The sequence below is a fragment of the Hermetia illucens genome, chromosome 2 (genome assembly GCF_905115235.1).
Source record: "Hermetia illucens chromosome 2, iHerIll2.2.curated.20191125, whole genome shotgun sequence".
NCBI lineage: Eukaryota > Metazoa > Arthropoda > Insecta > Diptera > Stratiomyidae > Hermetia > Hermetia illucens.
Genome location: NC_051850.1, coordinates 31,222,668 through 31,236,644, shown reverse-complemented (window position 1 = coordinate 31,236,644; position 13,977 = coordinate 31,222,668). Strand labels below are relative to the sequence as shown.

The 13,977-nt window shown below is 43.2% G+C and overlaps 1 protein-coding gene across 1 annotated transcript in view; it reads left to right on the top strand.

The window, feature by feature from the left end:
• LOC119647798 (Ig-like and fibronectin type-III domain-containing protein 1) overlaps positions 1–5,197 on the top strand; it is a 225,906-nt gene extending 220,709 nt beyond the window's left edge. Inside the window, exon 21 of the mRNA XM_038049008.1 lies at positions 4,964–5,197. Coding sequence (XP_037904936.1) covers positions 4,964–4,983 — 20 coding nt within the window. The 3' untranslated portion in view covers positions 4,984–5,197. The remainder of the gene's footprint in view (positions 1–4,963) is intronic.
• Positions 5,198–13,977: the final 8,780 nt, after the last annotated feature.

The window sequence follows — 13,977 nt, the reverse complement described above, 5'->3', positions numbered from 1 at the left end:
TGCAGGAGATTGTGGGATTCGCAACATGTTCCCGCGGGGCTACCTGGAAATATTACTTCGAAGGAAGACCTCTGGTCTACACTAGCACATTAAGGTCAAAAGTCGAACGCGCTTTTCCGATTTATTTTAGTTCTTGGAGTTTCTTTTGAGTTGTGACCATTGCAGCATTTAGTGCCATTTAACTTGCATCTGCTCTCAGCCTTCCCCTAGAAGTTTGTGCGGTTGAAACTCTTGTTGAGAGTGTCGTTCAGCTTTCTTCTCGCTGTCATAAGCCCCGGAAAACTAAAGATAGTATACTGGGTGATTTTAAGGGCAGCGGCCCATTCGAAATAATCAGCAGGCTTGTCCAATCGGTGGTGGTGCAATTCTCCGTGTTTTCGTTTGACCTATTTCAGTGTATGGGTCCAGTGCCCTTTTGAAATCATCCCACCACTTCAGTTCTTCCAGTTACAGTCCCTTCTTAGTGGCCCTTCGAAAGTCCACAGTTACTTAGAACCAATTCGACCTCCTTCTTAGGCGCCTTATTCGCGAGAATATCCAAAAAGGATAATCCGGCAATAACACCCCCTGCCTCATCTAATACTGTCCTACCCCCCTTTTCCATCGAGTATATTTTGGCCCTCGGATCATAGGCATCATTTTAGAGATCGACTAGCCTCTGGTGCCTTCTCGACCTCGTGATCACGAATACGAATTTTAAGAGTATTGGTTTTCCTGTGATTTGTAGTAAGGACCGCGCCAGTATTTTCTTCCGCCAGGTTCAGTTCTGCTATTTCATGAGTGATTTCACTTCCAAAAAGTTCCACGTTCTCGATTTATTTCGCAATTACAAACATTGCAGAGCGTCATCAAAACCAATCATCGTTGCATCCTCCACAACGCGGACGCCAAGCACTCCAGAGTAGGGGTCTCAAATATAGATCTTGAGGAATGCCTGCTTTGGTCTTCCGTCTGTCATCCGTCTGGTTTAATCAGGGAAACCTCTCGGTAGATAGATTTACATAAGGACCTGTTATGTAGTGCTCCACGGGTTCGTATTAACAGCGAGACGCAGCTGCCTGTGGCAATCCCGCTTTCTTCTTTGTATAGATTTCTTGAGGCTACTTCATAGATTCCGGTATTCTTCCTTCCCACTTCGCTCTTGTCTGATACGATGATTTCAACATCGAGACTTCCTGATTCGACCTGTACTTCAAGTTTCTATTTCCGTGCATTGCAGCGTTGCAAGCAATGCCACCACCGTTCCTTTTGGATCGCGATCTTCTTCTAAACCCACAAGTAATATTTCCTTTTCCTGGCGGACTTGCCAATCATCCTGGCTTTCTAACTGACAGTGCGCTTTCGGTTATCGGTGATTCAGATTCCAATGTCAAGTAAGCCTAGTGGTTGCTGTAAATGATCACTCATCCGCTAGCCTACAAATGTGCTCGTTATCCAGTTTCTCTATTCTATGGCCTACGGGTTAAATGGTCGGTAGTAATTTCGGAGCTGTGATCTCCACTTTCAGTATCAAACTCTATAACATCTCCTCATATTATGTCATTGTTGCACTAGGGGGAGCCCACCAGTTGTAGGATGTGAAAGTAGGTCTTGAACTGGCTCGCTAAATACGCTTCAACTCCACCAGGACTTTCCGAGACGCTTACACCCCTCTACCATTGTTTTGCGTCATGCACTCCTGGGGCAGTTCACTTGTCGGCCATCTTGGGATAGTGAATTCCACTCCATTACGTAGCCAGTAATGGAATCCACTGCCACGGTCGATGGCCTGTGTGTGGATGGCTGAGCAAGTTCTTGGTTCAAAATTGTATTAGGCCAGCGTAACTTAATGACACGTCGCAGGCAGTTGTTGACGAAGGCTTTGAGTCACGGCAAGGTTAATTTGCTTTTTTAATTTCTCGCGAAGTGGTCTCGTGTAAGTCCTTGCAATCAATTGTAACCTCCAGTTTTTGGGGTCTAACCTAAGTAGTATTGGGAGAGCACTTTCTCCTAGTTTGAGTAGAAACTCCCCACAGATTTCTCCCTGGGTCTATTTAGTTACAGCATCAGTTCCTCTTTCGGTGTTCCCTTGATACGGCTCATACTATCACCCAATCCCGTAAGTTCCGGATATGCCTTTACCGATCGAAGGGTATCTGCATAGGACATTTTATTTCCGTAGCAATAATTACTATTTGATCGCACTCTCCTGCCCCTTTCCTGCACACCTTTGGGGGGAGCTTCCAGTCAATTTCCAAAAAGTATGATAATATACTTTCATGGATTTAATTTAAGAAGACATTTGTATGGAGCATATTCAGAGATCTAGAGAACGCTTTATGAACCTTTTCATATTTTTCGGTTGGGCGGTCTCTGCGAATGGATCTATGAAATAGGTGACCACTTTCTAGCCCCATATTCTCCTCCGATGAAAACATACTTCAAAAAGCGCTAATCAAAACCTTTTATTTGATACCTCTCGTGGGGGTTCATAATTTCAACCTTTCCATTCAATTTCGTCCCAGTAGGTATCCCCGTTTGAGAGAAAACTGCGTGTTACAGGAGTGGGATTACGCAATGGAAAAAGCACAGGCTTATAATCTTGTCAGGAAGGTTTTTGGCAAAAGAAAATACTGCGCACTGGTGATTCGTGACTTCAAAAACGCGTTCGATGCGAAGTGCAACCTTATCATAGAAGCGCTCATCGTCGCATGTTATATTCGATTAGTTCAACAGTGAAAGATGCTCCACGTTTAGGACGAAGGGTTTAAGATATAGAATATATTGGTAGGTGTCCACGGAGGCCTTTGTTCCGCCCTCTTCTACGAAACATAATCTTTGATTGCATTTTACGGCTTGCAGCACCCAAGGAAGTCGTTCGTTGCATTGCCAGATGACGTCAAGGTAGTGATAAGGTCCAGTCACGCGGGTGAGCGGGGACTGGAATTTGCCAAAAAATAAAACTGAAAACTTAAACAGAAAACATGTCATTCACTCTTAATCGCCATTGAGATACCTGAAAGTAGATTCGATGTTGATAATTATTGGGCAGAAAACAGCTACCATAAATTCAAATTTAGTAAGAATGCTTCCAAATATGGTCGGCCCAGAAACCAGCGGCATAGTGACAGTGGGGGTCAGCATCCACCTATCCAACATCATGGAAAATAGTCATCAACTTCAAGCTGCATATCAGCTTAAAACACTGAGAACAATCTTCCGGACAACATCGTATGAGAGGACGAAGTTATTGGCTGCGTTGCAGACAGCATTAGACCAGTGCCATAACAAATATAAGTACATATGTGGACTTTGCGAAGTCAAGGTGAGGCGAATTACATTTCCAAGCAGTTCTTAAAGGGACACGTCGAGTACAGAAAGTAGATTTGGACGATATTCTTAATTGTCCTACATGCCAAGGTGCGCATTTTTTTCACTTACCCAACATATGAAAACTTAAGGATAAACAGAGACTGACCTAGGTTTCAGTCCGCTGCAGTAAAACAGGTGCACCAGAGGTTAAAAAAATTTATACTGAACAGGGGCATAGAAAAGAAGTTATAATAAATAACACCGAACCAAGTAGGAGCAATTAATGCCACTAAAATGAGCAGATACCGACTGGGGCCCCACTAAGCAATACCCTCGGTGGCCCTGCATGGAAAGTGTGGAGAAAATATTGGAGACTTTTGTTTGAAAATCGAAGCATTCCTAAGGGAGCCATCCACTTAATGGCGGACCAGTGGAAAGCAACATACTTCCATGGTTCTTGTCTACGCATCCCTTATCGTTGGGCAAGCACTCGAGTTACAAAAAGTATATGACTCATCAGACGCTGCCTCACTTCTGCCCTGGGAGCAGCGTGACCGAAGTGGTTATAAGGTGGCATTTGCTGCCTTATATTAATTCACGATATGTGTATGCATTATAACGAGAACAAACGTGGAAGTGTGTTGCTTTCATACTGGTCTGGTCCACCGTTAAGTGGATGGCGGACTTAGGAATCCCTCCATTCTCAAGGAGTAGTCTAGTTTAGCTTCGGCCGGCTTAGCCTTACAAGGCGGTTTTTGTTTGTAAGGGAGCAAATGCCACCTGGTTACCACTTCAGTCACGCTGCTTCCAGGGCAAATGTGAGGCAGCGTCTGATGAGTTGACTCTGCTCTGGACGAAACCTCAAGTCATATAAATATTAGAGGTTTTAGCCGGTGGCATGCATATCCTCAACTATAGACAGGAAGAGTGTGATGATCAGAATGATCAGAATAAGAACATGTTTGCCTCCTTTTTCAAATTGAAGCCTATTTGAACAAGATCCATGGACTTGTTGGGAGAACAAGCTAATGCCAAGGTATTTGAGGAAAGATGTCATGATCCACTGGATGCGAACCGAAGTTTTATTGGGCTAAATATCATAATTTTTCTCGGTTAAGTGGGAAAGTAAGAAGTCTACAATATTTTTAACGAACGCTATATATCCGCACTATATGTTAGTACTAATCTGCCACTTATAGTTAGGTTACCTCCCACACATCTCTTGGTCTTCTTAATTTATAGCAAACTCAATGACTACTATTGCTTTTCCCTTATTTGGTATCTGGTAAATGTCGGTTAATAAACCTCGCACAAAGGAATGGAAAGAAAATTTGAGGTGAATCTTATAAGGGTAGTTAGAGCTGAAACATAGCAATACCTAACATCCTTTTCAATTCCTTTACAGAAATTTATTGGTATCCTGCACGTATGAGATTCTAGTGGGAGAGTTATGTCCTGAATTCAATCGCATTTGTGCAAATGCCACCGTATCTTGTATCTGTACAGAGCTATAATCAACAGTGCCCCATTCTCTTGGAACTCACATTTTTTTAGTATCTTGTATGGAAATGGAGATATGGCTAACATATGTATGCAGAATAGCTCGCTTATGCTTCTGCCCAACATATTTAGTTTGTTTCAAAATAATACTGAAACTCTTTTTCTATTTCAGATTACATAATATTTCCTTAGACTCTTCATTTCGCAATTACAGTAACTCCACACGAATCCTGCACAGGGTAAGGAAGTAAAAAAGATTTTTCCGAATTTCTATTTAAGTAGAAAAGTGTTCAATTAGATGTTAGTTTGCTTTAAGTTGATGTGTCAAGAGATATTAGATATTAAGGAAGTATGCACTTGTGTCAAATGTCGAATATATTTTTTAATAAAATTTCTGCAGTTTAGAGTTGGTCCTAGTTTTTTATTTGTAAATTTATGAAGCTTGGCGGAGATACTGACTATCAAACGGTGCGGACTATCTGGGGTTAATTCTATCTTTATGATTAGCGGAATCAGTTTATTTAATCAAAATGGCAAATTAAACATTTTTTTCCTAGTGATTGTGTGATCTTCAGCCTAGCGGCTCACTCAGGATCTGCATTTTGACCTTTTACAAAACAGGACTGTCACGCGGATTCTGCCTCTCTGATCAGCGTCATAGTAAATTTCCTTTTGCCATGGCCCACACTAAGCTGCATTTCCCGCGCTTTTTTACGGTATTGGAGATAGTCACGTTCACCGCCTCTTACACTGACAGATAGAGACTGATAGAGAGTTCATCAAACCGCTCCCTCAATCACAGTCAGGTAGATCATGTGGCGCCTCATTGGGTCGAAGCTAACAACATGCAATTGTCGTCAATATTCCCTGGCGAGGTTAATGGCATGGACGCCCATTTAGAAGGTAGGACTACTAAAACTACTGGTGATCGCAATGTGGTCACTGTAATTGCTCATAAGGTGCAATACTCTTCAATCCTCTGATCATTGCGATCGCCAAGGCTTCCCCATCACTTGTCTAAGCAAGGTGTTGGCAGAGCCCACTTTGGCATTCGGATCATTCATCACGATCAGTGTTATTTTTATACAGCCTCTCCAGGATTGCTTTTTAATGCTCATAGGAAGATTCCTTATCCCTTGGTCTTCTTTAGTGCGAAGCACTGCACTATTAAAATATTCCTCATTTTGGACGAGAACTCCACAGTTAGAATCTTGGCCGAAGCTGGTCTTAACTAATCAGTTTGCAATTTGCAAACACCTTATTTACTCTTACTTCCACCAGGCCTTCCGAAGTTCAATGATGCAGTGCTGTAAGAGAGTTTAGACTCCTACCATCTAACTTTGCTCAGACTGTAGCACTGGAACTCTTGTTCAGCTGAGAGAAAGCGAGCATTCTGCTGACAAACCGTACCATTGTTAAGGACCAATTTGGTTTCTCACCCAGCTGCTACCTCTGCAATTGAGATATGAAAGGAAGCTCATATGATTCCCTTACATAAAGAAGGTAACATCACACTGCCGAAGGTTACCGGCCCCCTCATTCTTCACCAACATTTTCATGAGGTGCAGCGGCGCATAACAAGCTGCTTTTCGCTTCGTTTCGGTCACTTCATTGTAAAGGAGCTGCATGGAATTATGCGTGGTTTTTCAATTGCGAGTAGTTTGTTTGAGGTCTCCAACTTCGGCTTGCAGTCTATACTGGCTTCGCCAAAGGTTTTGATTCTATTCCATGCTTATCCCTCCTCTATCAACTATTCCACCCTGTTTGAGATTTTACCTAAATAGGAGAGTCAATCGGGTCTCTTTCAATGGTTGTATCTCTTGGCTCAGTCATCGTTTATAATCCTTCAGTATGCTTCCGAAATATGTGCCGTATATCATAATTATGATTGCAATTGAATCGATTCACTCGATACCTAAACCTTTCCTACGCTATTTATCACCAGGTTTTTCTTAACCCGCTTTTTCTTCAACATCGAAGCTCGTTAATTCACGGATGCGTCCTTTTCAACTGCTGGATGGACTCACGCGCGACTCGTGGTTCGTGAAGTGTCTGGTGACTCGTCGGACTAGGTGACTCAGCTGCATTAGGTAGTGGCAGGGCTAAAAGCTACCATTTCCAAATTGGGAGCAGTCGATGTTTTTTTTTGGCAAGTAGGATTACAAAACGGTCTAGATCCGGCTGACGAAAAGCGCAGTCGAGTAAGTCATCTAGGCCCTGGACAAATACTGGTGCATGCTGGCGTCATCGGAGGTTAACCGAAAAGGGGTATACTCTTTCCATAGTTTTTGAAGCCATCGCCGACCCAAGTATTTACGCACTTCTTCAAACACACCACATTATCACGACCGAGTATAGTCTCTGAGCCGGTTAACCATGATGTTCAGTACCATATCGAGACTACTGCCCCATCTACCATCTCCACTACTCCGATACCTTTTCTGAGGTGTTTCACCACTGCAGAAACTGAAGAAATTCAAAGAACTACTACTAAGGTATACCTCATTATGCTGAAATGAAATGAAATTGGACTTAATCAAGTCCCATCATCAAATTCCTGTAACTCCTAAAGATATTGTGCAAAGGGCAATATGCTTAACTGTCGCACTCTTCGAGGTTTTTAGGATGACTTTTCGGAGATTCATCATTCAAGCAACAGCTATGGAAAGATACGCTTCTGGTATTCCCTCAGCAGATGCACCCCTAATCGTATTCGTCGATGACTCAGATTTCGCCGTAGGTGTTGTTTTGGTGAAGAGGTTGACCAAATCTGATGGTCGTTGGGCTACTTTTCAAATCAGCTGAACCCCGCCCAACGGAAATACAGCACTTGCGATGACGAATTATTAGGCGAGCACCGCGCAGTAAAATACTTCCGGAAATTCCTTCAAGGAAAGCCGTTCACAGTGTTCACGGGCCATAAGCCACTCAACTTTGCTCTGAAACAACTTCGGCATATGAGCTTTATAAGTCAATACATTTTCGACATTCATTCAGCGTCATTTACCGGCAATTGCGGAGGCATAGAAGGACGACGCAGTTCTTCAGTGCCTCCAGACCAACTTTACATACACATTTAAAGAGTCTCCTATATTCGTATTGTATATTGCGAGTTCCTAGACGACGCCATATATTCCGGCGACGTAGTGGCTCATTTCTGCACAATATTGCACTGAGACCCTCTGCCGAAGGTGGATTCTACGCTTCAATGCGCCGGCAGTTACAATCCCCGACCAGTAAATCCAGCGCGAATCCTCCCCTCTCTCGAAATTAATCAGACTCCTTGGCTTCAAAAACCACCAGAACCAAAAACCACAGCACGTACAATCATCATCATCATCAACTCCAGACATCCCGGTTTTGCGCTGAGGTCCACCAATTCGATATCCCTAAAAGCTGTCTGGCGTCCTGACCTACGCCATCGCTCCATTTTAGGCAGGGTCTGCTTCGTCTTCTTTTTCTACCATAGATATTGCCCTTATAGACTTTCCGGGTGGGATCATCCTCATCCATACGGATTAAGTGACCCGCCCACTGTAACCTATTGAGCCGGATTTTATCTACAACCTGACGGTCATGGTATCGCTCATAGATTTCGTCATTGTGTATGCTACGGAATCGTCCATCCTCATGTAGGGGGCCAAAAATTCTTCGCAAAGAGTTCGCAATTTTTCTTGCTAAAATCCCAAGTTTCCGAGGAATACATGAGGACGGGCAAGATCATAGTCTTGTACAGTAAGAGCTTTGACCCTATGGTGAGACGTTTTGAGCGGAACAGTTTTCGTAAGCTGAAATATGCTCTGTTGGCTATCAACAACCGTGCGCGGATTTCATCATCGTAGCTGTTATCGGTTGTGATTTTCGACCCTAGATAGGAGAAATTATCAACGGTCTCAAAGTTGTAGCCTCCCATCTTTATCCTTCCCATTTGACCAGTGTGGTTTGATGTTGTTGGTTGGTTGGTTTTCGGTACTGACGTTGCCACTATATACTTGGCTTGTCTTCATTGATGTGCAGCCCAAGATCTCGCGCCAATCGCCGCCTGCTCGATCTGGATGAAGGCAGTTTGTACGTTTCGGATCGTCTTTCCCATGATGTCGATATCGTCAGCATAGACCAGTAGTTGGGTGGACTTAAAGAGGATCTTACCCCTTGCATTTACCTCAGCATCACGGATCACTTTCTCGAGGGCCAGGTTAAAGAGGACGCATGATAGCGCATCCCCTTTCGTAGACCGTTGTTGATGTCGAATGGTCTTGAGAGTGATCCTGCTGCTTTTATCTGGCCTCGCACATTGGCCAGGGTCAGCCTAGTCAGTCTTATCAATTTCGTCAGGATACCGAATTCTCCCATGGCCGTGTAGAATTTCACCCTGGCTATGCTATCATAGGCGGCTTTAAAGTCGATGAAGAGACGGTGCAACTGTTGTCCATATTCCAACAGTTTTTCCATTGATTGCCGCAGAGAGAAAATCTGATCTGTTACTGATTTGCCTGGAGAGAAGCCTCTTTGGTATGGGCCAATGATGTTCTGGGCGTATGTGGCTATCCGGCCTAGCAAGATTGTGGAGAATATCTCATAGATGGTACTCTGCAACGTGATACCTCTATAACTGCTGCACTGTGTGATATCTCCCTTTTTATGTATGAGACAGATAATGCCTCGTTGCCAATCGTCAGGCATTGATTCGCTGCCCCACACCTTCAGCACAAGTTGAGGAACCACCTGGTGTAGCTGGTCGCTTCCATATTTAACCAATTCGGCTGTAATTCCATTGGCTCCTAGCGACTTATGATTTTTAAGCCTATGAATTGCACGGACTGTTTCTCCTACACTTGGTGGTGGCAGTATTTGTCCGTCGTCTTTAGTTAGCAGGACCTCCAACTCGCCGATGTTCTGGTTGTTCAGTAGCTCATCAAAGTACTCAACCAATCGCTCCAATATGCCCATTCTGTCGGAAATCAGATTTCCGTCTTTGTCTCGGCAGGATGAGCATCGTGGTGTATAAGGCTTCATCCTGCTGACCTGTTGGTAAAACTTCCGACGTCGTTTGAGAATGCAACATTATTCAGTATGTAGCATTTTTCCGTTCCATTGCTAGCTTACATTCATCGTCAAACCAACCGTTCTGACTCCCTTTGCGGCTGGGGCCAAGTATGTTTGTGGCCGTATCAATGATAACGTTCTTCAAGTGATCGTGAAGATCATTTGTTGATGCTTCATCTCCAGGATCCCTGTTGACTGCGGTTATTGCGGCATCCATTTCCCTCTTAAAGGTGTTGCGGAGGAGTTTGTTGTGGATGGCTTCTGTGGTAACTCCCACCTGATTGTCAGAGGGGATTCTGGGTGGTGTTGTTATTGGAGCTCGGAGTACCATACCAGTGAGATAGTGATCCGAGTCTATATTGGCCATCCTATATGTTCTGGCATTCATTAAGGCTGAGAGGTGGCGGCATTCTATCAGCACGTGGTCAATTTTCTTTGATGTGATCCCGTCTGGAGAGAGTCTTGTTTGTATGTGGACCACTTTCCGCGCAAACCAGGTACTTCCACCAACCATTTCGTGCGACACTGCTAATTGTTTTCTTGATTGGATTCTTTATTTAAGCTATGGGAGCCAACATATCCTCTGAATATGGGCTCCGTCCCTATTTGGCTGTTAAAATTCCGAGTATGATTTTGATATCATATCTGTGACAGGCTTCGAGGGCTCGTTTTACAGCCCCCGTAGAAAGTACCCTTCTCCGACTCTGCAGTCTCACCTGTAGGGGCGTGAATGTTAATGAGGCTTATATTTTTAAATTTGGCTCGCAAGAGCAGAGTGCATAGACGTTCGCTTAAGTTTGCAAAGCAGACAATGGCAGGTTTCATTTTTTGGCTGACTAAGAAACCTACTCCGAGCACATGGTTTACTGGATGACCGCTATAATATATGGTGTAGCGACTCTTCTCCGGGAAACCGGTCCCTGTCCATCGCATCTCCTTCAACGCTGTTACATTAGCGCTATATTGGGACAGGGTATCGGCTAGCTGCTTGGCAGTTCCATCTCTGTACAGGGAGCGCAGGTTCCGTGAGAAAATGCGCAAATCGTTATTCCGTTGTCGTTGGTGGGTTCCTCGTTGTGTTATCAGTCCAGTCCGAGGCTCCTTTCGTGGCTTCGTAACAAATTGTTTTCCGTGTTGGGTTGTCAGCCCTACCCTACTGGAGGACCAGTTGGTAAAATTTGTCTGCAGTTTTTCATGAAGAAAGAAACTCCCAATGATCACCACATGGAAGTGGAGATAGGGTTTGGTAGTAGAGCTGTTGGTGTTGGTTCAGCGGGCGTTTCCCAGTTTTTATGCTCCATCATGCGTATCAATCCACGTTTCGCCCTGGGACCTATACTACCCTTTGACCACCTCACCCTATTTTGCTTATGTAATAAGGCGTCGCAATAATATTTTTCTGATCTCTTTTCGACCCTGAGAAGTACGGTTCGAAAGTTTGTGGCCCTGAAGCTTGAGGTTTGCTGCGTATCAAATTGGCTTGCCACTGAGTCTGGTACTATTGCCTTCTGCAGGCTGCCGAGTTTACTGCTATCTTATACCTTCTCCGGCAGATAGAACACAGGATCGCCTTAAAGCCCTATGAAATAGATCAGTTGAGGAAGAAGTAAAACTTCTTGGGGATATGTTGCGAAGCCTGTTCGACCTTTTGGAAGATTATATTGCGGACGCGCATTTAATCTTTTCGCCTTCTGTCTCTTTTAATGTCAATGGTCCACATGATTCAATTCAATATATATCCTTTTTAAAGAGATCACGGAGCTAATTACTTTGAAGTGAACAGTTTTTGATAGTCAGCGAATTGATGAAAGAGTTTGTTTCTATAAAATCCTTAAACATGTTCCTTCTTCCAGTGACTCATTGACTCTTCCAATTCTCTCAAATCTGATAATGTAATTTTGTTTTCGATTTAATCATTGATATTTTCCTTTAATTCCCGTGAGACATAAAATAAGAATTTCGGAGGTAAGAAGCTTGACTAGCTCAGAACCCACTGCGGGATCGGAGAGGGAGGAACCAAAAAATGGAATGTAACGAAGACTTAAAAAGGCAATAAATCTCCGAAGGCAGTGGTAGCATTCCTCATCAGCTGCTAAGTTATAAACTGAACGAAACCGAGCAGAAGCAGCTTTTACGGCTTATGAGCTGCCAGCGAGTGCATTATCAAGGGACTTTGAAACAATATGAGAAATGAAATTTTCAAAAGCCATCATATCTTTTTTATACACTTCCCTCCATCCGTACACTATCTGAGCGGATTCCTCCGCTGCTTGCTTGGCCTTGTCGTTCTAATATGATTTTCTGCTGGATTTATTTGGCGGAGAAAAATCAACGAACGTGGAATTCTCTAAATAAATGTACACACGACGTGCTCAAGGAATTCCAGGACGTATAAAATGAGGTTTGTTTATAGGAAGCGATGCCTGCGGTTGGGCTCACGGTAGCGAAAGTACACATATATGACTCGGGGCTTCTGGGATTAGTCCTCTCACCATCAGCGGCTGTTCACTTACTGTCCTGCTTCCTGCTTCCGCCTCACCGACCCATTTCTGGGCTTAGGTTGGCCTCAATTGCTTGTGTTCCTGTAGAGAAATATGTTTCCCATAATCACATTAAGCTACGATGAGTATTTGCCCTATTGTATCATCATCAACGTATTGTGTGTGCAACTGTGTGTATCATCTCATAAGTTAACAAGATTTCTGTCCTATCGGGCGCTCGATTGGGATCCATGCAAGGATTCGATAGATATATGTATATGGGAGAATCGATTGGAGCTTAAGCAGCTCAGGCTTGCCTCTCTAATAAAGTTGATCCCCGAAGGTATTAAACCTACATGAAAAAACAAACTTGATTACAAGGAGGAATCAACTTGAACGTTTGGCAGAGTAGAAGTGTAAGTTCCAGTGAAAGGAAGGTAGCATGCCTTGCGGGATTTGGTATTCTGTAGAATCCACCATGAATGCCGGTGGAACTTTTAAATTTTTGAAATATGAAAGGCAATGTAAAGAGGTCCTTTCAAAACACAATGGACAGTCTTGAACTGACCTTTTTGGCTAACGAAGTAGAGAGAGAAGTAACATAGCCAGAAAATACAAAATTTGATGCGAAAAGTTTTGGTGACTTTGCAATAGGGAATGACTTAAGAATGAGCCTCACTCCTAAACTAATCAGAAACCGTACACTGTGAGGAGCACTTTCGTTACGGTAGAAATGTGCAAATTCTACCTTCTACCGTTCGGCTTTCTTTTAAAATCACATCTTCACAAAACTCATTGTCCATCCAAGTGGAAAGCAACAAATTTTCCCTCCGATTAATATTCATATTGATCCGTTTTTTAACCCCTTCAAAAAGTGTTGGATCTGAAAAGCTTCTACTCTGAGAAAAACGGATAGTGTAAAGTATCTGAACTGTTCGAATGTGATGGCTTCGAAAAAGGATAAGAGCGGAAGTCGCTGTTTCCGAAGATTAAGTGAAGTTTTCAAAGAAAAACACTTCAAGTCGCTATTAAAGTAAACAAAGTGTTTAAATTGTCTGCGAAAACGTGCACAAGTGAATGAATGATTCTTTGGCGCGGGAACAACATCAGTTTTGTCTTTAGTGGAAATTTCAGTTATAATGTGTTGTGAAAACTTTTTTCTTATTCAGTAACTTTATGTTTATCATCAAATAACATGAGAGGTGGGAAATTGTAGTATCGGTTTGTCTCACTGTGTACAAAGGATCGTCGTCTTTCTCTTAGCTTGGTTTGCCGTGTTCATCCTATTCCGTTTGCCATGGCACAGCACTCCTTTGTGATGTAGGGTAACTACCTCAAATTCCTAGTTCATCTACTAAATCCGCAATTGGTAAAATTTATTGTTAAAAATTTATTTTAGAAACCAGGCAAACGTTGACCTTTTAACCTCTAGGCATTCCAGGGAGTTGGTGGAGTAAATCTCCCTCACTATCGTGACCTACAGGAGTCATTTGCTGATGATGATTCAATGAAAGGCGTCCCTTTAGGCCCCAGGCAGGAATTCTCATCCCCTAACTGGAATTATATCTGCATCCTAGGTAGTAACCTTGAGAAAGTTTCTTATTGAAAAGTGTACTGCCAGTAAGCAGTTTCCGAAGCAGTCGAAAGCTTTCTACCGAAG